The sequence below is a fragment of the Plecotus auritus genome (assembly GCF_963455305.1).
Source record: "Plecotus auritus genome assembly, chromosome: 3".
In the NCBI taxonomy this organism is placed as follows: Eukaryota; Metazoa; Chordata; class Mammalia; order Chiroptera; family Vespertilionidae; genus Plecotus; species Plecotus auritus.
The window spans coordinates 9,892,681-9,917,888 of NC_137772.1; the positions used below are offsets into that span (position 1 = coordinate 9,892,681).

The 25,208-nt window shown below is 43.2% G+C and overlaps 1 protein-coding gene across 18 annotated transcripts in view; it reads right to left on the bottom strand.

Annotated features, from left to right (window-relative positions):
- Positions 1 to 25,208, bottom strand: part of SORBS2 (sorbin and SH3 domain containing 2) — a 207,745-nt gene that overhangs the window by 59,097 nt on the left and 123,440 nt on the right. For 9 of the 18 annotated variants that reach the window (XM_080661536.1, XM_080661544.1, XM_080661542.1 and 6 more), the window contains exons 1-6: positions 23,815 to 24,453; positions 14,263 to 14,401; positions 10,789 to 10,961; positions 5,431 to 5,497; positions 4,718 to 4,762; positions 1,806 to 1,995 (exon numbers count right to left, since the gene is read on the bottom strand). In XM_080661536.1, the coding sequence (XP_080517662.1) occupies positions 1,806 to 1,995; positions 4,718 to 4,762; positions 5,431 to 5,497; positions 10,789 to 10,961; positions 14,263 to 14,401; positions 23,815 to 24,309 (1,109 nt within the window). In that variant the 5' untranslated portion in view covers positions 24,310 to 24,453. Of the gene's footprint in view, positions 1 to 1,805; positions 1,996 to 4,717; positions 4,763 to 5,430; positions 5,498 to 10,094; positions 10,376 to 10,788; positions 10,962 to 14,262; positions 14,402 to 23,814; positions 24,454 to 25,208 lie in introns of those variants that run through there. The other 9 variants (XM_080661539.1, XM_080661533.1, XM_080661538.1 and 6 more) reach the window with 2 other exon arrangements.

Sequence of the window (25,208 nt, forward strand, 5' to 3'; positions counted from 1 at the left end):
GGAACTGCTGGCTTTAGATGGGGCAATGCTGACCCCTGGGAGGGATGGGCTGCTGACCCCACGGCATGCTGGAAATAGAAATGCCTTTAGGGACAGGAGAATTAGGGGCAAGCGCTGGCGTTCTGGTAAATTGCAGAATAATATTCAGCAGAGGTGTTTTTGAAATTTTAAGAGATTTGCGTATTTTTTAATGAGAGATTTATTTTTCACTAAACACACAGAACAAATGATACATTTAATTCTGAGTTAATTTTGGTATCTCCGTTTATGGCAGAGATACCATTTATGTCTAGACAGTTACTTATCAAATTTAAGACATCACCATTCTAAACATAAAACCCATCATGAGAAGACTGGTACAATGAGAATCTTCTCATATATGAAGTGTGTCCATTTTCATGGTATCCTATACCCTATACAACCATCAGTTACTCTTAACGATACCATGCGGTGTTGAATATAATAGTTTTGACATGGGTATGGTAGGTCAGTGGTCGGCAAACTGCGGCTCGCGAGCCACATGCGGCTCGCGAGCCGCGGTTTGCCGCTCTGTTGACTAATGAGTTTGCCAACCACTGTGGTAGGTGAATGCTTAATAATCGGTATTAACACTGAATAATTATTATATCCTTATTTATTGCGAGTATAACATGAGCCATGATTTCAGTCAGAGGTGAGTCTGAACTCTGCTGTATGAGCTGAGCAAGTTGTTTGAATTTTCTAAATCTCAGTGTCTTTCTCTTTAAAATGGGTTTAAAATAAAACCTTATCTCATTGGGTTCTCAGAATTAAATGATATAATAGAGGAAAAGTACTTCGCCTAGTGCTTGGCTCATAGCATACTCTCAATAAAGGTCACCTATAATTGGGTTATTAGTCATAATCTTAATTCTTAAGTGATGCCATAAAAGTTTGTTTATAAATTTTTATTTTTGTGAGGATAGTTTCTATAAAAACATATCTGGGGAAAATGAAAATTAGTATCATCTTGGAAAACTGGTGGAAATGAGTCACAGGTAGACACTTACTAACTAATGACTTATTTATGATTCATGAATAATTTTCTTGCTTTCAAAGATATATTTTCGTGTAGCAGAGGGGAAATTTAAATAATTAATAGACCTAACATTTCAAATCTGAGAAAACTGAAAATGAACTGCATAGTCTCTGGGGTGCTATGCCAAAAAGACTACGTCAATGATTTCTTTTTATTTGTCTTCCATGCATTTAAAAAATTAAAAAAGTAGATCTTGTGCCCATGTTATGCCAGGTCTAACTTAGGTCACTATAATATTATGAACCAAAGTTGCAAAGGTGTTTAGTATAATCTCAATAGAGGGGGGTGGGTCAATGATGTACACGTACAGTAGGTCCTCAGGTTACGTCGAAGATCCGTTCCTATGGCGACATAATGTGATTTTCCCATAAGTCGGAACCCACCTACATAAGCACCTACGTCACTCACATGGAGCACAGACACAGCAGCAATGAAGTGAAACAGTAAAAAAATTTAAAAGAAAGGTAACAATTCCTGACCTTTACTTGTGGTACATAAATAATAAAAAACATAAAGCACATATGTACATACGTCGAAATGATGGAACTTTTTTTTTTATAAATAAATGGGAGATGGCGACGTAACCACGAAATGACATACGTCGAGTCCGACGTAACCCGAGGACCGCCTGTTTTGGCTGAAGATTATACATATACTATCTCCACCAATTCTTCTGCTGACGGCCATGCGGCCTTATCTTTATGCCAAGCTAAATAAATGTGGGCCTCTTTGGGGGGAAATGCCTTACTTCTCTGTTGAAGACCGATCTCTGGGTCGAAGCGGTGGGACTGGAGGAGGAACATGGGGGGGTGGGGCAGGGGGAGTGGCATCCTTAAAAGTGTCCGTGCCATTGTCCGAGTGGCTTTTGGAGAGGGGTCTGTACGTCTGGGTCTTCGCAGCAGGATGGGACTGAGCACTGTAGGGTGAGTTGTACAGGCCTGTCGTGAAACACAGCAGAACAAAACAAACAGGGGCCAATGACATTTAAAAAGTGCCTTAAATTCTTCGGACCCCACAAAATACCCGATGATTTTGCCCACGTTATCATCAATAAGCATATCCATGCTGCATGCATTGGGCAGGATGATCATCAGTAATTAATGTATTAATCTTTATGAATAAATTAATTTGTTATTACTGTATTCTGTACACAAGCATTGGCGACAGTAAATCTTTGTCAATCATTTTAGAATTAGTAATCAATCAGACTAGTACGAGGCATAACTTACAGGTACTCAGCAAATTTTCTCCTGGAGAACATAAACTAACGACACAGTTAAGATTTCAGAGGAAGATTAAAAATGCTTCCCAGAACTCTTTCCAAATATCTTCTAGTACTTTAAAGGCTCTGATTCATATGTGATAATGGACATGTTAATTGTAACGAAACACAATACTGAGCAAGATATGCATGTGCCGTGCAAAGCTTAAGGAAACAGAAGCCCTTGATAAGCCTGTAGCGCATCTGGGAAATGAGACACAAAAAGAACTCTGATGGGAAATAATTGGCAACATGGTAAAGGCCAAATGCGGAAAATATACATTAGTGATGAAAGGATTTTAGAAGATGGTGGATTGGTCTAGGATGTCATGGAACCGAAGGCACCAGAGTGGGCCCCGAAGGACTGGTTAGGCGAAGAGGGTAGCAGAGATGACAGAAACGAAAAAGAGGCCAAAAGAGCAAGACCCGCGACAGGGGGACTGAGGGCTAGCAGAAGGGAAGAGACCAGCTGCAGTTGCTCTGTCTACTGATTAAACAGTAAACCTCTCTCCACAGGCTCCACACGGTTATATGTCACTCTTGTCTGATTGACTAAGTACTAATGGGTGCAAAACATTCTGAATTCCCTGCAACCTCAGTCTTTGGAGCTAAGTCTATTTTCACTTTTCTTCTCCAGAAGTTCCATGCAAATTGCCACGACAAATACAAAGAGATGATGTCCGCACTTTTTTTTTTTTTTTGGCCTCAATTCTACTGTCTGAGTTCAGCTTCAGTGCTTGTTAAAAACAGGACAGCAGGCCCCCAATGGAGTTGTTCATGCAAAGATCCCACGTCACAAACTGGACTCAACTTCATTCCGGTGTAGGCCTCTCTCAGAAACGGAACCTTAAACCAGCAGGTGTCACCTGGTCAGCACCAGTTAGGCCATTGGCCTGGCAGACCCAGCCCGCCCCTAAGGGAGGTGACCTCAACGACCATCCGCTTTCTCGCCTGCTCTACCTTCCTTGTCCTGCTCCCTCCTGCCTGTAACGTCTTTCCTGTCGTGCAGCTACTCTCTGTCTGCTAGATGGGACGCTGCCCGACTCATGAATCACTGACCAAAGCCAATAAGATCTTTAAAATGTACTCAGTTGAGCCGAAACCGGTTTGGCTCAGTGGATAGAGCGTCGGCCTGTGGACTGAAGGGTCCCGGGTTCGATTCCGATCAAGGGCATGTACCCTGGTTGTGGGCACATCCCCAGTGGGAGGTGTGCAGGAGGCAGCTGATGGATGTTTCTCTCTCATCGATGTTTCTAGCTCTCTATCCCTCTCCCTTCCTCTCTGTAAAATATCAATAAAATATTTAAAAAAATGTACTCAGTTGAATTTTGATTTCTTAACAAGTTAAGCACAGGAGGTGAGTTCGGAGTACCTGTGGCCAGGAGGAAAAACTGAGGCAACATCTAGTGGGCCCCATGTGAAATGTGGAATATCAGGGGCAGAAGACCAAGGGCTTGTCACCTCTATGCTTGTTCTGTTCGCTCGTTTGCTTAATTCTTGTTTTGTTACTTCTCTATTTGTCTTTGGAGACTAGTAGCAAAATCCCTAAGAGCTCAAGGGCCTGTGCGCTGGCCCTTAGGTGTCCAGGAGCGGGGAACCTTTGCAGCTCTGAGCCAGGCCAGCAAGGGCACCCCTTGTGGGGCTGCCGGTGCGTAAGGGGAGGGCAGACCCACCTGCTGAACCTGCTCTGAAGAAAGAACAGACCCCAGGCAGCGGTCTGGAGCCTGAGGCTGAGCAGGGACAGGAGGCCCTGTGTGGGATTCCCTGATGCGCCCGTTAGGAGAATGTCATGACAGGAAACATTTCCTAGGGGTTCCCTCACTTGAGCCTGCAACCACTTCATAAGATACCAACACACTCAAGTACAAGCAGAAATGCCTGGAATGGAAGTTGCTCTTTATGACCTGGGCAACTCTGAGTCAGAAGAGTGGCCGGCAAAGTGGGATTTTAAACAACCCTTCCATGAATGGGTGCATTTTGGAGCAAAAGCCTGGGCAAGGTCATAGAACACTGTGCCCGACTTGTTTGCGGTGAAGTGCATCTGACAGATCTTACGCAATGGCGCTCACGCTCTCCTCTGATAAAAGGAGATCTTTATCTTATTTTGTACCCATTACAGTGTGTTCTTTCAGGCTGGCCTTCACAGTTGAGTTAAACATTCCTGAAGCTGAGCATCAACTAACATGGGGAACGAAGGCTATAAAACAGGGTTAGTTCTAATATCCATGAGAAGAGATCAATCCTTTTGTTAGGCATGCTGTGAGAAAAAAAAAGGGGGGGGGGAACAGCCTCCTCATTCTGAAAACATGCGCCCACAGCGGTAAAAAGTGAGGCTCAAGTTCTTCCAAGCATTGCAAGCATTGAAAAATCTTCATTGCAAGCCAGGAAAGCCGTCCTACCTGCGTTATATGTATAAGGAGTATTGTACATGTCTGTGTCATCATCTAGAAAATGAAACATACATATGATGGTAATGCAGATTGCGTCACCGTACCACAACAAGACAGCAGAACTTCACAGAAAAAAGCAGACATTTGTTAGAAACCAGTGTACGTTGCCTAGCTCAAAATACTATAATTTTTTTTTTTTTTTTTTCAAATACTGTTTTTCAAACTGTCTGTAACCTATCTGCTCTTCGGGCATCCAAGGTCAGTACCTTTGCCTCACTTCCCAGCTTTCTCTTCTGGGGCCTGACTTTCCTTTAGAAAGTGCTTTAAATATCTCTGTCAACTCAGCGAGACCTACCTATGCTCACTCTCTGGATAGGGAGCGGACACGTGGACAGAGGAATAATGAGTCTGTCTAAGTGGACAGCAGGCCACACTGGTTCAGACTACGGACAAGGAAGGACGAAGGGAAGAGGCCAGAGCAGCTGGCGCCTCTTCAAAGTCACCACCTAAGAGGCTTCTTGGCAGATCAGGGGTGAGGCAGGAACACAGGGTCTGGGATTTGAAGGGGTGATATAAGGAGGAATGGTCACAAGAAACAATGGAGGCCAGGAAGCTTGTTAGGGTCTTGACATTTGGGGTGAACCAACTGTGTAAACGGGGAGGACACATACACATCCTTCAAACCACAGGGACCCGAAGGGGACACGGAGCAACGTGCGTACCCGGCTTGTGCACCATGTGAATTTGCTTGAACATCGTCTTGTACCAGTCCTTCGGTCTGTCAACTGTCTATAAAAGAGAAGGTCCAACAGTTACAAAGCTGCTTCCAGATCGATGTCGATCCTTCATGCTTTGCTTTCTATATTTTATCTTTTTTTAATAGCAAACCTATGTTCTCTGGTTTATAAAAATCTATCTCATGATGACAAGACCAGTCATTTATCCAGTTATGCATGCAGTGTGTGAATACATTACCCCTTGTTTGAGTTTAGGCTGAATTGGAGCATTATATGTGCTATGGTTTTATTTTATCCTCATCAGAGTTTTGCCCAGCACTCGACAGTTAATGCTTGCACAAACATCTATAATAATAAAAGTGTAATATGCTAATTAGACCGGATGTCCTTCTGGACGATCTTCCAGACGACCTTCCGGACAAAGCCAGGGCTTCGAGGGAAGCCCGGGTCCCGGGTGCTAGAGGAAAGCCGGTGCTGGCAGCGGGGGAAGGAAGGCCTCCTCTTGCATGATTTTCGTGCATTGGGCCTCTAGTGTTTATATAAAAGTCACTGAGTAAGAGGTATAGGGTTATCACAGTGTCCTTCACTCCTTTTGGAGATAATTGTCATTATCCTTAAAAAACTTTTTAGTGAGTGTTCTGTTTAAGACATTGTTTTTAGAATTAACAAAGGAATATTTTTGACTCCAACTGTATTCTGGTCAACTTAGGTTCAGAGAAAGAAAAAATGAATATTTTTTACTCTAAGTTACTAAAGTACCAAATGTAGGGACACAATCCAGAGTCTGAGAGCAATTCTAAAAATGGAGATGTTGTTTCAAAAATGTTTTAACCTGATAATAAAACATTTACAACATTTGCTTTGCTAAATGGTAAATTCCTTGAGCATAGAAGTGCCCCCGTCTGCAGCCCAGGCTTTTGATATGATAGAAGACAATTAATGTCAGATCAACCTAGATTCATATCTCAGATCCTTTAATTGCTGTTTCCTACCAATATGAATTTGGATAAGTTAGATAACCTTTGAGAGCCTTGTTTTCTCCTTTTTAAAATGAAATAATTATATCCACATCATAGGATTGTTATGGAAATTGAATGAGACGATGTACACAGAAAGATCTAGAACAATGCCTACAATATAAGAAATGCTCAATAAAAAACCATAGGGAACGTCAAATATTTATAGAATAAAATAATGAATGAATCCAGATTATTGCATGGAACTCAACCATATTGTGTACCTGTGAAAGTAGACAGACACCTTTATAATCCTAATTAAAGATTTTTCTTGGCAAGATCTTTATCTCAACCTTTTCCAGAGCTACTAGAGCAAGAGACTCAACCATTGTGTGTACAGTGACTAAATATACCAGACTTTCCGAGACAATTCCCTTGATATAAAATATTCCGTCAGGACTGCCACAAAAATATTCTTATACTGGTTAGACTCAGCTTTTAATTTGATATCCTCATTTTTCTCTCAGAAATGTGGTCACTGCATATTTTTCATCTGGACATTGAGTTTTGTGCTATATCCAATTTTATTTTGTTGTCTAGGAATATATGAGTCTGTAATCACCACAAGTATAGATGAACTTTAAGGGCTACTTGACTTTGTGGTGAATCACCTCTTCATTCATTCTACGCTCCTTTTAGAATGGAAGAATTGAAGGGATTGTTGATGGACTTTATGGTCAAATGGTGGTAGCTGGTGGGATGGGGTGCAGTGATGAAGTCCAGCTATTATTTGCTGGTTTAAACGAAGTAACTGATCAAGTGTCTTTAAGGGACATAAAAGATCGATTTCTCTTTCATTAAGCTTTATTTCCTTTACAGCATTCAGCAACAGAAAAGAAGACAAAAGCTTGTGGCAGAAATGTTTTCCAGCTCTACCTGGACACGGCCGATGGCAACAAGGACGCCTACTAAGTAAGTCATAGCCCTGTATATGGCAATGGATCCTGCCAGACAGGCCTTTTCCTGCCTGGCTGGAGGGCACGTATCGGGCAGGAGCTCAGTCCTGCCATCTGCTAGCTTTATATGGTGAGCACGGAGATGCCAGGCATGCCTAGCCAGTTGGCAAAGGGGAGTATGAAACTGGTCACACAAAAACTCTGTATCCCGTTCTAAAAGAAGTCCTCTAAGCATTTCAACTTCGTCTTATAAATGCCATTGTGGAGATTGTTATGGCTAATCCTGAGACTAAGTAAACAGAGGTCTCCTCAACTGTGAGGATGTTTACTTCTGTAGGTGTCCTTCAACATTACTTTGCATGGACATGAACTACTAGAAATCCACCACTCCGTGTTTTCTGTAACCTCGGCTGAGCACAACTGGATGTTCGCATTCCTACAGTTTACAGATGATCAGAACTCTACCCTGATTTAACACGCAGGGATTTCCAACCAGGGGGAATAGGCACATTCTCTGCACTCCAGTATTCTAGTTGATGTTTGCTCCTTTCCACTTTGAAATGCTCAAATGGTCCTAGCTGGTTGGTTCAGTGGCTAGAGCAGTGGTACTCAACCTTCCTAATGCCGCGACCCTTTAATACAGTTCCTCATGTTGTGGTGACCCCCAACTATAAAGTTATTTTCGTTGCTACTTCATAACTGTCATTTTGCTACTGTTAATGAATCGTAATGTAAATATCTCTGTTTTCTGATGGTCTGAGGCTCTACAGCAGCGGTTCTCAACTTATGAAGTAGCAACGAAAATAATTTTATGGTTGGGGGTCACCACAACATGAGGAACTGCATTAAAGGGTCGCGGCATTAGAAAGGTTGAGAACCACTGGGTTAGAGCGTCGGCCTGCAGGCTGAAGGGTCCCAGGTTTTATTCCGGTCAAGGGCATGTACCTCCGTTGCAGGCTCCTCCCTGGCCTGGGCCCTGGCTGGGGCTCGTGCAGGAGGCAAGCAACTGATGTGCTTCTCTCACAACAATATTTCTCTCTGTCTGTCTTTCCCTCTCTCTTCCACTCTCTCTAAAAATCAGTGGAAAAATATCCACAGGTGAGAGTTAAAAAAAAAAAAGATTAAAAAAAGAGAAAGTGCTCAAATGGTGCTGTATTTGACGGAGAAGAAAGGAGACTTGTATTTCACTTAACTAGCTGGCCGTAATTAGACAGTCCCGTGGGATCTGAACCCTGGTGGGTTCTGTTGTTGTTGCTAAGAATGGCGGTAAAAGGCGAACACAGAGGGCCCGGGTCACATGAGAGAGGGCAGCCGGGGGAGCCACTTCCCTTCGTTCAAGTAACTCAAAGGTACATTTGTTGACTCTTGGCTTTCTAGAGTTTCTGGGTTACTTTGCACAATTCTGTTTCCTGAGTCTGGGCCGGTTTCTAGGATGAGACTACAACACGATACAGGTGTATACATTCGCTCAGCAGAAAGTCCCTGTGAAGCAACCCAGTCTGATAATCATTACTGTCTACGTGGAGGAGAAAGAAAAACAGCCCCGGATTCTTGGCCTGCAGAGGCTCAGCGATGGCCTGACTCGGCATTTGTAAACACGGCTATACTTGGGGATGTGCTGGGCCAGGCTGGGAAATAGGAAATAGACCTACACCTTCTTTGTAAAGTTCTAAATGGCCAAATAAGAACACAGCTGTACAGAGAAACTGTATTTTATCTTCGACTTTATGGATTGAAAACTAGCATTGAGTATGGTATATGTGTTAACGGATGCATGTCGAGACCTGTTCATGATTCAGCAATATATAAACAATACCAAATTTTAATATTACTCGATTTTCACCATCCACCACATCTCAGTTTTTTTCCTTTTAAAAATGAACAAGCAAGGCCTTGCTATTTAAGAAAATTACATCTTATGGGTTAAAAACAAAAGGTCAGGCGTTGTGTGTTCATTTCTATGTATCATTTGTTGACTTAGAAACACACCCAGAGTCTCAGATAAAAATTTTCAGAGAGAATCTATAACTCTATAGAATCAGGGATCTCTGGATTTGTGTATATTTTGTGCCTCAGGGATCAATTAAACAGAACGAATGACAGCATACCTGTCTGACACGATATCTCCACATTATTAGGAAAAAAATTTTAAGTGTAACCACTCTGAATCAGAAATCTTGAAAGGGAAACCAAGAACAAAACATTGTCACCAGAAACATGTAGTCATCCTAAGATTGAGAATGTTAGTCCTGATCCCAGAACTGTTTCTGTCCCTTAAACATGACAATCACCAGTTCCAACATAGATTTTTAGGACTTTATAATTAGTCATGTTCAGTGTTCTCAGAATCTCACGAGTCTAAAACTCACAGCCACTGCTACACAGACTTATTTTTTTGGCTTCCGATTCTAGTACAGATGCTTGGGATAGTTAATTTTTAACTCTTCTCTCTTTACACAGAACACGTAATCCCCACATAATAAATACAGATTCAGGGAGAGAAGAAAACCCCCACGCGTTGTCTTTTGTCCAGCCGGAGTGTTTCCGATCAGACCACTGCTTTTTTCTGATCCCTTTCCCCTCCTTTTCCTTTACCCTCTATTGTCTTCACATCCTCTCTCCCCCAGGTTTGCATTCCAGGGAAATAGCTCGTGGCCACATCCCAGCCAGGTATGTGGGTGTTGCGGACACGTGTAGGCAGCCTCAACTCCGCTCTCGAACCGCCCCCCCACATCACCTGCAGACGTGCTGCCGTTCTCATCCTGGTGGTTCCCAAGTCCTCAGGGCCGGCGGCCGGTAGCACAGACCTTGTCTTCAAGTGGACTGGCTCAGCCCGCAGCTGCCTGCCCAGCTCCTGGAGCCGCTGCTACTGCTGAGCTTTGCCAGAAGGGGCTGCCCCACGCACTGAGCAATGCCCTGGCAGCGTTTAGAGACTAAAAAAAAATCCAAACGCTCTCACTCAGCGTCCCCGAGAGCTCCCAGCAGGCACAGCTGAAGAGGGAAAACTCTCAAATGTGTATTTTCCTGGTTGTTTCTTTCCGTGACATTAACTCCCTTCACTCCAGTCATCTCACCTCCCAGCCCCCAGCTCCCAGCTCCTCACCTCCTGGTGTTGTTAACACACATCCCTTTCAAGGAACAAACCACTGGGTTGTCTGCAATGCACGTGGGAATTCAAAGCAGCCAAGAAGGTCACATTTCTCTTCCCTCTTCTCCCTATTGCCCTAACACTCATCGGTAGAAGGTAAAACAGACTTTTGTCGTTTGACAAAATCACAAGTTTCATGATTTTTCATTAAAATGGAGAAACAGATTGTGTGACTAGCTCCCGTGGACAGTCCTCGCTCTGCCACACGCAGCATAATATGCATGAGAACGGCAATGCTCATTAGATCAGACAAGGGGTGCACAGAGCCGCCGAGTCCGCCTACCGTTCTGATTGCCGTGGGGATGCCGGACTCGTCCACCGGCCCGATCCCCGGGTAGTGTGGGGCTTTGATGACGGTCACCCTCTTCTCTTCCTCTGAGGACCTGTACAGCGGGATGGAGCTGCCCAGCGTACCGTCCAGAGACTGTGCGTGCTGGGCATACGTCTCTGTGGAATCTGGGGAGAGAATGTGGTGACATATAATGCATGCGATGCACGGGGAATCATAAATTAATGTACCTCTTGCACAGTTATGCCAAACGTGGCATAGTCTATATTTCCATCACGATCTCTCTTAACTCAGTTACCTTAAATTTGAGTCTCTGGATGTTAACAGGGAGGTGCATATGGAACACACCTATAACAAGACCGTCCCATTTTATGAAGCAGGGTGAGGGGAAGAACAGGAAGAATAGCCTTGGTGAGAGACCTTGTGACCTGTGGCAGCCACTGTAACAAAGCACTCTGCATGCACTGCCTCTTCTCATTTTCCCAGCAATCCTCGGGGCGGGGCAGGCGGGGCAGAAGCTGGGACAAGTGGAGTCCCAGCTCATAGTTTACATTACTATTCTTTTTGTGAAACAGCTCGCTATTTAAAAGCACTGAAATGTGCTCTTGGGACAAAAGATATGACTGTGGAGTCTTCAACAGTAGTTTCATAAAAATAAAGTGAAGACAAAAATCACATGAAAACAACTTCGTATCCAAACATGTACTTGGCTTATGGGTAAATAAATGACTTTAAATTATTAGTATTCATTTTTCTTTAACTAGCCAAGATGGCCATAATGTCTTTGCTTTTAGTTTAAAGTAACAAAAACCATGACTTCTGGCCCCTTGAGGATACAAATCGCCCTAAGCATATAAATTAGATGGGATTTATCCTGTCCCTATCTTCATGCCATGGTTGTTAACTTTTGCTATACTTTCACAAGAAATGCGGGGACTTAGTGTACTATATGTTCCACTTACTCATAGTTCAGAGATATTTGTGAAAAACAACATTATTACCATTCATCTGGTGCAACTGATAATACAATTTCCTGTGTTTTTTTTTCTTTTTTTTGTTGTTTGTGCCCCCCCCCTTTTTATAATAAATTTCAAAATTTTGGTGACTAAGAATGATTCTTTGTCACAGTTGGTCAGATCTGTCACTCAGAAAGGTCTCTTTTTATATGAATATGGAAAAGTCCTAATGTTTTAGGTTAGCAATGATATACTCACTGTGCGTTGGTAGAAAACTTATATAAATCTTCATAAATAAAACTTAAAAATTTAACTCATCATTATAAGGATAAGAAGATATCAAGTAAAATCCATTATGATATTTATAAATGCTATTACTATTATGACTATTTTCTATTTAATTTGCAACAGAAAAGCATTTTCAATCTATAAAAGTAATATTTTCCAGGCAGCTCCAAAGTAAGACACTATGTGATATTTGACTCAGATTTCCCATTTCATTTTAAAAAGGATTTGACTGGGCAGCCATGATCTAGTATTTCTATAAAAAAACAACCTTTTTGAGCACCTAGTATATGCAAAATGCCAGCCTAAGCAAACAGTATTAACTCTGTCTTCATTTATGGTTCATGATATTCTATGAACTTATATAATACAAGTTAACCTTTTATTTTATTATGCTCTTCTATGCTCCACTAACTCTCATTTTTGCAGTTTTTGTCCTAAACTAGATATCAAGTTTCTCTAGGGCAGGATAGGTTTGTACATTCTCCTCAGGACCTATCTCAGCATTGGCCAACTGGAATTTGTTCAATGTTTATATAGAGAATTTCTTTCCATGTTTATAGTTTATATGTAAAGTCTACCCAATGGTATGCTCTGATATAAAATCCTGTCTACATTCAAGTATTTATATGTATTGTTTGTTGAGGTGAAGGGAAAAAATTGTGTTCATTAAGGCGAGCAATGGGGGTGAAAGAGTCAGACTTTGACAATAATTATTTGGGAAAATATTACGGCTAGAATCATTTGTAGAGTTTTACTGCAGATGTGTCATAATGCATAGCTCTGTAAAAAATCTAGATATAATGGGCTCCTATTGTAATACGACACCAGTGACTAATTAAGGGCAACGTTCTGGCACAAGGACGTTCTGCCTTCTTATACTCTAAAAGGCCATCGTTATAAGAGTCACCGATCATTCCAGGAGCAGCATTAGAAAAGGCACAAGCATAATTAGACTTTTCTTTAATAAGTCTCCTGGCTACCTGGGAGCTACAGAGGTTGTGTTGACACAGAAGCTGAGTCCACAGTGCACGTGGCGAATGTTCTTGGGTAAACTAATGGCACCGTGTCCTTTCAATACACAACAGTGTTGGGGGAATGAGGGTGCTGCTGCTATCAAGGAGGAAATGGGAGGTAAAGCCCTCTGCTCTACTTTCTTGCTCCCTGTAGTTGGTTGGTGGCCAGAGGATGGGCCTCTCCTACTTTTCTGAGAGCTGTGCTGCGATCACGTGGTCCTCTGCCTTCCTCTCTGCTTCCTGCTGCCCTGGAGGCCTGGTTCAACATCATGAAACCTTTTTCAGCTTCAGTTCATATGATGCTCTGATTTAGTCTGGGTTGCTTGTATTTTTTGGTAATGTTCTCGGTTATGTTTTCACATTTCTAAAAACTAGGAAAACGTATGACCTTATTTTCTAAGCTGTTGTAATATATTTTGCCACATAAAAATGTTTCCATCGTTATATAGCAGTTCCTTCTCCAGCAAGCTTCAAGGAGTTCCTGAGCCCCGTGAAATTATACGCTGGAAAGTGGTGTTTTTTGTTTTTTTTTTAATAAATGTTCAAGTGTTCATTTTGTATCTGGAGGAAAGCTCTTTCGTCTAATTCTTAATTCCCAAAAGGCTAAGAGCTATGTCTTGATGAAATCCTGGCACCATCCTTTAAAGAGACTCACGTCCCTGACGGATGGTCTTCTGGCCTCAGTGTGAGTAGTTTACTACTTTGGGAGGCAGCAGTTCAGAGTGTACTACTGTGTGAGGCAGCCTGTGCCCGTTAGTCAGCTTTAACTATGAACCAGGTCTTCTTTACAGACACCAAAGGAATGTTCTACAATGACAGTTTTCCCACGAAAGAACAGGGCACCTCCACGTGGATGGTATTTACCATACATGGAAATGCACTGTGTGAATGTTCTCCTGGTGATGTGAGCTCTCCCCCCGCTAACCGCCCATCTTTTTCTTTCTAACCTCCCACACCCCAAATATCGACTCGCCTTCCCCAGAGGCAGGCACAGAAGCAGTCGCTGCCTTGGAAGGGCTGGGTGCCCGTCTCTTCCGAGGCCGAGTTCACGTGTTCCCTAATGCCTCCCGAGGACAGGGTCTTGAATCGTGAACTGATGAACGTGTCTGCCTCCTTTCTAAAAGCTACTCCGATGCTTTATGTTTTTCTCATGTGGTTTGTACTCGCTCTTGTGAAATTGTCATGAAAATCATGATGATCCAGGGACTTACCGAGGGACCGGCCATGCGGCATGATGATGCTGGAATTGAGGGAGCCTGGCAGGGAGTAGGCCGAAGGGGAGAACGGCCGCTGATAGTAGCTCATTGGACTCACAGCACCTCCCGAGTTCCCATTCACTGTTATCTGGCTCTGAGAAAAGTGCGGACATCCCGTTAAAGCATCGTTCCTTTAGGTGACAATGAGAGACTTCATTCAAATGACAGGCATCAGCTGTCCAATTTCTATTTACTCTGAAAACTGATGTCTAGAGGGGCAGGGTACACATTTTCAGTGTCTTCTCACTCTTCCTTTATTTCTGAAACCACTCTCTTATATGCCAGAGGGCACTGGGGGAATTAGAAAGCAGCTGACAGGTGGGCATGCCGCTCTGCCAACAGAGATGCCAAAGGCACCAGTAGGAGTCAGTATAGAGTAAGCCTGGAGGGCAAGTTTGCTCTTATTGTTGAGATAAATCGTCAGAGCATGTCACACTGCTCTGCATGGAGATTTGAAGTGAATGTTCTTTGACATGACGAAAGGGATTGGTTTTCAGACTTGGTCAGGGATACCCTCCAACGAACCAATGTTTCCAGGGCAAGGTGATTATTAAGATAAAGAACACAATTGCTTGGATTTATGCATCATAGGTCAATCTATTCTAGAAGAATCAAATGCCTGGTGAAAGACATGCTAACTGCTGGCTTCTCCCTCCTGCGTTCTCATTTAGCACTTTATGGGCCTCTGTTTGGTTTTGTAATCATTTATTGTTTTGATTGCTTTATACCTGAGTATTTTAATCCCAAAGGTATTTCAAGCTTCCTGTTGGAGATGGTCATATACATGCTTCTTTGAAACACATATTTTATAACATGCATCCTGGTGCTAAGGACATAGTAGATAGTCAACAGGTACATATTCTAATTGAATTGAATCAGCTGAGCTCACAGAGGCAGAGCTCGCTACTATGCAACATGCCTCTCTGGCCACACACACGGAGGAGGTGACATAATGCATGCCAACGACACAAAACATTGGTAAGAGCATGTAGTTAAAATGGCCTTACAGCTGAGCACACCAAACGCACATATGCACACAGATAAACAGAATTTGTGAACTTTTTCTACTTAGTTTAACACAGAATAAATAGTTCTACAGGCCTGACACACAGATGCACGATTAGTTGCTTATTTCCATGATTCTTTCACTTGAAAGCAGATGTTTTCAAATGACCTAGAACAAACCTAATCTCATGACTTTAGAGCACCGCCACATCTGCCCCAACGTCAAACATGTCATTACACTGAGGTGCTTTTCTCAGCTGTTGTGGAAATCACCCTCATCTCCTCAGTGCCTGTGTCTTGAGGATCTTCTACCTGAAGGGCAGTGGGCATGCAAGTAAGGGCGAGGCACAGGCTTCGGAGGCACCCCAAAGCTTCGAGCTCTTATTTACCTTGGATGAATTATTTGAGAATATTTTTCCTCCCTGCCCAAATCAAGTTTGGTTGATCTTTGTAAATATAACTTTAAAACTGTTGTTATAATTAATGTTAAAAACAGGAAAATTTTTTATTTAAAACTATCATGGTACTATGTTACTAAACTTAAAAAAGTCACCCTAAATACTACTTTGTCTATGACAGTGCTTATTTAAAACTTCATTACAAAATCAATTTTTTTAGAAAAAATATTCCTATTTTTTGGCCTAAAATTATATGCCTTTCAAATTGAAGTCATTATCTACACATTATATGCAACTGAAAATCTGTGTCATAAAATTTTGAAGCACTTTAACCGTTCATAAATCATTTAGTAGAGACTACTTGTCACATAGACATTGAAATGATAGAATATACATGGGAAATACGTATTGCTCTAAATGGAAGGTAAATTACTGATATGTGAAATAATATAGGTATTCATAAAATTCTATCCTGGAATGGCTCAGGAAAAAGAATTCCAAAACTATTACAGGGCTCAATTTCTGCAGGGTAGGTTAGGATCATTTAGTCCTGAAAGGCAGTTTGAGTTGAGGAGATGAAGGTGTTAGTGAGGGGGAGCAAGAGGCATTAGAACAATGTAGTCATTAACTGTGCAGGTGAGAAAGAAGTACATAAACTACTCACATCAATCTCCCAGTTAAACCGTTCTCTACCATGATCTAATATTGGGTTAACATTTCTGGAAAATTTTAGTTTCTCTGTAATCCAATCACCATAGTGTTATATATGTGCCTATCTACATTTCTGAGATGACTTCTCATTAAGGCAAATCACTGTCCAACTCATTCGCTAGAGCTACCAGTGTGAATGTGAATCACTCTAAAATGAATGAAGAGAATGTAAGTGATTGTTCGGCCCACAGTAGGTTTCTGAGGATGACTGTCATGGATTTCCTGGTAGACTACATAGAATCAGCTTACTACTGATCAACATCTATGGAATAAAATGCTCGGCAGCAAAATGAGATGGCAGACAAGCAATCAGTCCTCTGGCCTTTGGAGACCTGTTTGAAAATGACGGGGTCAGAGGGAGGAAGCAGAGTTCCATGCATGGCAGCGGGGCCACTAAGGAGATGGCGCCTGTGGTGTGAGAGTCAGCTGCCTGGGGCTCCTCTGGGACGGCTGGGAGCACTTCCACCAATGGGAGGAGTCTATGGTGGGAGCCCACGGTGCGGCCTGGGGAAGGTGGTCAGGAGCAAGGAGAGGTGTTTATGTCAACAGAGGTCCGTGCAGGTGTGAAGGCCCCAAGTCAGCAGGTGGAGGCAAGGCAAGGGGTGCTGGCCTGAAGCCTGGCTTTGGTCAAAGTATTTTGGATAAAAGGTGGCCTGGGCGGGGGAGCGGGGAGAGACCTGTGGTGTGGTTGGTCTGTGTGTCTGTGAAGCATTTACCTCCAGCACACTGGCAGTTAAGTTCTGGTTTCCAAGCTGAGTTTCGGGAAGAAATAATAAGAGGAGATATAAATTATCCAATTAAGAAAACATCTATCTGTAACGTGGCAGAGAAGGCAAATCTTGGGTTTTATTTGCAAGCACTTGAAGGACATGCATTCAGAGGATTAGGTGCCCGCCACACAGTATAGAGAAAGCATGAAAGCAAGAAGAAAAGGAACCCAGCAAGGGATTTCTGGAGACAAGACCAGGTTTCACACAGCATTGCATGGTCTTTTTGGGTGGGAGCTTGAGAGTATCGGCACAGTGGAATTTTTTCTTCACAAGTTTTAGGTCTTGTACTTGTGACAGTAAAATGCCATCAAGTTGCCTATTGATCAAAAGAATTACTTTTCCCTTCACTAGAGAAATCTTTGTAGCATACCTACTGCCCCCAGCCCCTTTCTGGGAAATGTCCCCGAAATATTAATCAGTTTGTTTACTATTTTATGATTAAAGATATACGTAAGGACTGATCAAACTAAAAAACAACTAAAGGGAAAGGGAATTTTGTCTACTTTCCCATTCACTGAATCTCTTTCTTGATTTCATTAGGAAATACTAAGAGAATTAGACGCTGAAATGTCCTACCATGCAAACAGTGGTAGCCATGTGTGACCATGACATGAAAAAGAAAACCAGCCACAGATGATGGTTAGAATAGAGCCTAGTTCGTTAGAAGAACTACTGTTGGTTTACCTACCAAGTCATAGGTAAAGGAGAAAGAAACTGAAGGAGGAAGAAGAGGTTTAATTCCCCCAAGGCTATGACCCAGGAGGCCTGACATGGTGGAGGGTTGTTGTAAAAGGAAGGGTGGGGTTGGCCCATTAAAGGTCTGTAGCTCTTCGTTCTAACTGTGAGGGTGTCTGGCCACACATGTGTAACCTCATATAAGAAAAGACTAATATGCAAATAGACTGAATGGCGGAACAACTGAACAACCGGTCACTATGACATGCACTGACCACCAGGGGGCACGCACGGAACACGGTGGGCATCAGCCAAGGCAGGATGGTGGAGCAGTTGAGTGGGGGCGCCAGACCAAGGCAGGGTGCCAGTCGCTGTTATTGGGGCAAGCCTCTGGTGGTTACTGAAAATTCTTTGCTCCTGCATGCCCTGGTCCCACCCAGCGCTCGCACCTGCTGCCAGCGCCACCTCCACTCGCACCTGCAGCCGGCACTTGGGCAGCCGCTTGCACCCGCTGCCAGCGCCTGGCGCTGGTCCCAGTTGTCCCTGAGGGCTTTTCCACCTCCCCCTGCTTCTGAGGGGTGACTGGGGCAGCAGCTGCTGCTTGCACCTGCTGCTGGTGCTGGCCCCAATTGCTCCACACTGTCAGCGGGTGCGAGCGGGGGCTGGTGCTGTTAGCACGTGGGAGTGGCGGTGGTGGGAGCGGGGCTGCTGGCAGACAGGGGATCGGGGGCCGTGGTGGAAGGGGCCAGGCGGGGGCACAGAGGATGAGCCACGACCTGCCCCTGTGCCCACAGCAGCCTCGCGGTCCACAGTTCCTTTCAAGGTGCATGACTTAGTGCACTGGGCCCCTAGTATGAGGATAAGCATCAACCTTAACATGAGTGAATGACACTCTGAAGGTATAGAGACACTCCCCCCCTCTGCCCCGCCACCACACACGCATCTTCAGAATAGAGGGTTTTATTGTTGTTTGGTATGGTGCCAGTGGTAAGGTAGATAGCCAAAAGTACTACAGAATATTAATACAATTAAAAGGAAAAATCTAATGATTGTAAATATCATGGGATTGGCTGGCCCACATCCTTTGGACTACAAGTATGTCAAAGGCTAAAGCGCAGTCTATTTAAAACCCTCATTGGTATGGGTAATATGATCAGTTGGTATAGCATTGTGTTTAGGAATGGACTTTAACCATTTATTTGTTCTTCCAAAGAGACTGTCTACAAAAAACGGAACTATTTCACTTTTTGAATTTCTCTCACTACCTTCTGATATGCTCACAATTTTGAGTGTGTGTGTGTGTGTGTGTGTAACAGATGAAATGCCTCCAGGTGAATCATACCACACTTAAATTTCTATAGATAAAACTCAGAAGTTCAACAAAAGCTCTGAAATATTTTGAGATACAGATGTACATTACCTCTTAGACTACTTGGGGCTCCTTCCACATAACCCTCATGTCTACATTAAAGAGATTCCCTCTTATAGGAGAGAAATACCTCTTAGACACAGGAGGAGAGAGAATCACAATATACATATTTCCTGGAGGAGAATGTAAGGTGAGGAGGAAAAAAGCCGAAAGTGTGAAAACAGGAAGAGGAAGTATTTTCTCACCATGGACTACCTTGAAGTAGGAAAAACAAATTCAAACAAGAACAGGCTTTTTTTTTGAGGTGTGTGGGGGGGTGTTTTTTATTTTTCCTACTGAATTGTCAGCAGATAGATGGCTGTGGAAAATCTTCATAATTGTTTGCGTCTCCATCTTTTCAAGACCATTTAAAGTTGAGCTGTTTGAATATAAGCCAAAGGTCACCAACTTGTTGTGAGTTTAAGTTCCTTTTTACTGTTGAGCTGGAAGGGAGGGCAGAGCTAGAAACACCAGTTTGCTGCTGTCGGGTCTCCACAAGGGAAGGGGCAGTGCTTAAGCCTCAACATACGGATGCTCTAAGAGAGAGCACCCAGTATTCAAAATCGCACTGAGCCTCTTGGTCCAACGGAATTCAATCCAGAACGCTAAGGAGAACCTGTGGATGAAAGGGATCACTAAGTTTAGGCTGAACCCCTCGAGGAATTGGGGAGCCAGGGAACTCAGGAAGCATGAGCTTCACCAGTGGAAAAAGCATGTTGGGTTGGATGTAGGCATTGCAAACTCAGGTGCCTGCCTTGGGCCTGGGATGGATTCAGAATGTGCAGGCCAAGTGTTGGATAGAGGGAATGATAGGAACTGTGGTGGAATGGAGAGAGCACGGTCCTTCTGAAGCTGGCCAAAATAAAATTAATTCAGTGGCAACAAAACAAACTAGGTATGTAGTCATAAGCCCCCAGACCATCACTTCATTGAGCCAGTAGATATAAAGGCAGAGGGTGAGATGAGTGAGGCACCTATCTTGGGTGCAAAATTGAATGGAGTGACAAAAACTCACTGGAAAAGGGAAGAATGTAATCTTAGAAAAATGCAGTCTTAGAACAAAATAAAAATCAGCGCTCCAAAAAGTCATACTGAACGAAATTTAAATAATGACCAGTGCCATATCAAGCCATATTAAAGACTGAAGAAAAGGAAAGAAAAGTCTGTATCCTGGATTTTTAATGGAAGCAATCTATATATCCTATATAATAAAGATGTAATATGCAAATGGTCGTTACACCGTGAAGCGTAACAACCAACCGTGTAACGACCGGATCACGGATCAGCAGGAGGGTGGGGCATCGAGTTACAAGCGGGCGGCGGAGAGCTACAGGAGGGGGCAGGGCAGCAAGCTATGGGGGGGGCGGGAGGGCGGAGAGCTACAGGAGGGCAGCAGCGAGCTATTGGCTATAAGCGGGTGGTGGAGAGCTGCAGGAGGGGGCAGGGCAGCAAGCTATGAGGGAGGACTGGGGGGCAGGGAGTGGGGGGAGCTACAGGAGGGTGGGGCAGTGGGCAGAGAGCTACTGGAGGGCAGCAGCGAGCTACTGGTGAGCTATTGGCACACCGATTCGTGCTCAGGGCTACTAGTATACATATAAAAGCCTAAGCGACCAGCCAACTGGCCTATTGGCTGACCGTCCAGTAGCTATGATGCGCACTGACCACCAGGGGGCAGACACTCAATGCAGGAGCGGAAACCATAGGCATGGAATCGTGGAACAGACTGATGAATCTCAGAAGGAATCAGGGAGAGGGGGTGCAGGAAGAGATTAACCAAAGATCTTATATGCATACTAGAGGCCCAGTGCATGGAATCGTGCACCAGTGGGGTCCCTCGGCCTGGCCTGAGGGGATCAGGCTGAAACTGGCTCTCTGATATCCCCCAAGGGGTCCCAGATTGCAAGAGGGCGCAGGCCAGGCCGCGGGATCCCACTGATGCATGAATCCATGCACCGGGCCTCTAGTAATATTATAATACAATAATATTTTCAAAATCTGTATTTTCCTGATCTCATTTTCAATTGAGAGAATAGCCATGTTTGATAATTTCGCCATGACCAGTGATGATGTTACATAATTTTTAACTAGTTTAAAATGAAATAAATGACAATAAATTCGATTTTGGTATAAATAAAATGTTTAAACTTAAAATAATGTTCAGTTTTAATGCACTTACTTTCCTTCTTTTCAATATTTTTTAAACTACTGAAATGTTCTAGAAAAAAATTAACAATACCTAAAAACATATATATATGGGGACATGTTTTTCTTTCCGTCTTTGGTTCCAATTGGCTTACCATGGCACTGTGCTCTGTAGTCTTAACTCTCCCCTTCTAACCTCTGCAATGGCTGAGCTTCTAGGCCTCACTTCTCAAGGAACATACAGGATATGTTAAATACCCAGAAAAGGGAATTGATGGGTTTTGTTCTCCTTTTCAATACAGTTGACAGTAATGTACTTAAGAAAATAACTAGCCCAGCTGTGGTGGCTCAGTGGTTAAGCATCAATCAATGAACCAGGAGGTCAGGGTTCGATTCCCAGTCAGGACAAATGCCCGGGTTTTAGGCTTGATCCCTAGTCTGGGGTGTGCAGGTGGAAGGCAATCAATGCTTCTCTCTCATCATTGATGTTTCTATCTCGCTCTCCCTTTCTCTCTCTGAAATCAATAAAAATAAATTAAAAAAAAAAGAAAATAGCTAGGGAGGAGTGCTAGCAAAATCAATCTTTGTACTAAGAAATTATTTGTATTGTATTAGGTATCAGAATGGTATTTGCCTTATTTTTTCTCTTCACCTGTTAGATATAGGTACTAACATTTTTACAAACTTAAGGATCTTATACTGACTTTACTACCAGGATAATTGGAGTTGACAGTTGAAAACAAATGAAATAATAAAAATTACTGATGCCTTGTGAGGGGTACTTATAATGATAGAATTATCTATATCATTGTTAAGATTTAAAGTTTCCATGGTAATTTAAAAATAAATGATTTACGCATTTTTGTGAAAGAAAATCTTTCCCTCCTACCCCATCTCCTTCTGTGATAATGGACATTTTCTCTGACAGCCCTTCTCCGGGGACAAGGAGGAAACGTCCGGCAGACACTTGCATACTTAGACGGCTCTATTTCACCGGCCACAGCTATTGGTCAGGAGGGGGAATAACTGAACTAACCTGGGCCAGGGAGGCACTGCCTCCTTCTTGGGATTGAATTACACTGAGTGGCCAGATTATTATGATCTCTGAAGGCATAATAATCTGGATCTCTGAAGGTATAATAATCTGGCCACTCAGTGTCTGTGATATATATATATATTAGAGGCCCAGTGCATAAATTCGTGCATGGGTGAGATCCGGCCAGCCTGGCCAAGGGGAGGGGAGGGGACATGGGCAGTTGGCCGGCCTGCCTGCTGGTCGAACTCTTGGTTGAGGGGACAATTTGCATATTAGCCATTTATTATATAGGATATACACTGAGTGGCCAGATTATTATGCATTCAGAGATCATAATAATCTGTGTATATGTACTGAATGCCCCAGTTGGGGAGTTTTGTGCCCAAGAGCTGCAGATGCAAGTTGACACAGAGAATGTCATGGACATTCACAGGCAACCTGAAGTAATGAGAGAGCAGAGGCTGAGAGATGAGAATGAGGTCAACTCAGAAAGAGGAGCGACAACGGGAACTGCATGGCACGTCAGGTGGAGAGAGAGTAGCGAATGTTCTCCCGTTCTCCTGAGGCCTGGCTGTACCACCTGCCTTTCATGATTCAAGACTGCACTATAACCTCATAATAAAAACTATTTTTACAGACATCTAAATAGCCTTAGAGTTTCTACCCAAGACCTGGGTGACAAGTGGCCTAAAATGGTCACACAGATTTGGGCACATTGCGGGAGTGTGGCATCTGACTCAGGGGAGCAAATAGTTAAGAGATTTTGTGCATGTGAATCAAGAAAATTTTGGTGCTAAACGATCTGGCACGAAACACATTTCTTTAACACTTAAAAGTACTTGGAGTGGCTCAGTGGATAGAGCATTGGCTCAGTGGATAGAGCGGGTTTGGCTCAGTGGATAGAGCATTGGCTCAGTGGATAGAGCGGGTTTGGCTCAGTGGATAGAGAATTGGCTCAGTGGATAGAGCCTGTTTGGCTCAGTGGATAGAGCATTGGCCTGTGGACTGAAGGGTCCCAGGTTCATTCTGGCCAAGGACACATGCCCTGGTTGCGGGCTTGATCCCCAGTGTGGGGCGTGCAGGAGGCAGCCGATCAATGATTCTCTCTCATCATTGATGTTTCTCTCTCTCTCTCTCTCCCTCTCATTTCCTCTGTAAAATCACTAAAAACATATAAAAAAAGAAACCTAGAAATGTATTGATGAATTTCATAGGGTTATAAAGGGGAGGATGGTTTCTTTCTCCTTTCCCTTCCTGATTGGACACTACCAAAGCAGTCGGTTAGGCAAGCAGCCCAGCGCGAAGGGGTTAGGGTCTCTGCAGGACAGCGGTCAGAAGAGACTGGAAAGGGTAATGGATCACCCGGCAATCTGAGGAATGAGCGGTCGCAGCCACTGCAGGTTTTTGTCTCTCTTGCTGAAGAGGTATCTTTGGAGTCTCTGGAGAAAGCTCAGGCAGCTGTTTGTGGCTTTCGGGATCCTGTCCTGACGGGGGAGCTATCTGAATGGAGAGAGATGCTGTGTGTTTCTCAGGCACTGGGTTAGGGGGCGGTGAGCAGGGCCTTTTGAGGAATGATGGTAGGTCAACAGATTTGGAAAATGGTGGAGAATTAAAGGGGATGCTACTTCCTAGATCCTGGTTATGGATTAGTTTCCGTGTAGAAATTTTTCGCATTTGAGAATCTTGCACGTAGTCCTCTTGTAGAAATGGGGCACTGCCCGTGTCAGCACTGGGTGGGGACCCTGTGCTGGAAGCGGCTGGTAGCAGGTTAGTGATTTTCTGTGTGTACGACACAGTTGTGTTAGATTCTTCAGAATAAACGATTGTCTGGCTGGGGTCGTCTTCATCAGAATGCATAGCTCCCGGAAGAAGTTTTCTGTTAGTAAAGTACTCTGAACAGGAAGGAACGTGTGTGTTAGTTAGTGGTTGGTCTAAAATGTCACCCTTTGTGTGACTGGCTGTCAAGGAGCTACAAAAGCTCTCTTTTCTGAGTGGTGGGAGGGGTGCCTGGATTGCCAAAAGCATCCGGAGAAAGAAATAATGTTGAAAGAAAAACAGAGAGAAAGTCAAAGTTAGTCATTAAAGAAACCAGTGTTAACGCCATCCTTAAAGAGGCTAAAGCAATATCATACCTTCTTATTAGGTTACACATCTTGTTGGCTAGATTGATCACTTTAATTCCATCAGGAATATGTTTTATTTTATTATCAAAAGCTGCCTTTGAGGGGAAAATAGTCTTTATACAGAATACATTGTAAAGTTTGTCTCCATCTACATCCTGGGAAATTACCTTAAAAGTCAACGTATGTTCTCTTGCATATTTTCAGGCTTTGAAGCACACACACCACACACACACACACACACACACACACACACACACACACACACACAATTTAGTTACATTGTTTTGATAACTCTTCTTATGCTGCAGCACAATTTTGCTTATATCTCCAACACAGAATTCCTTTATATAATGAACAGTTGCAAACTCATATTTATAAGTGTATAATGATTGCTGATCTCATTACTTTGAAGTCTAAGTCATCAGCTGATAATGTTTTATACAGAAAATAGCCTAAACATTATGTTAGAAACTGACCTGCTTTTATCAGCTGAATGAAAAAAAGAATCTGTTTTGAACTTAAGACTTGTTTTCCATATTGTCTATACAAGTCTGACCAGTAGTACAAATATGAAAGCAAAAACATATTACAAATAAAACATGTACCAAAATATGCACCTATTACTAGAAAACA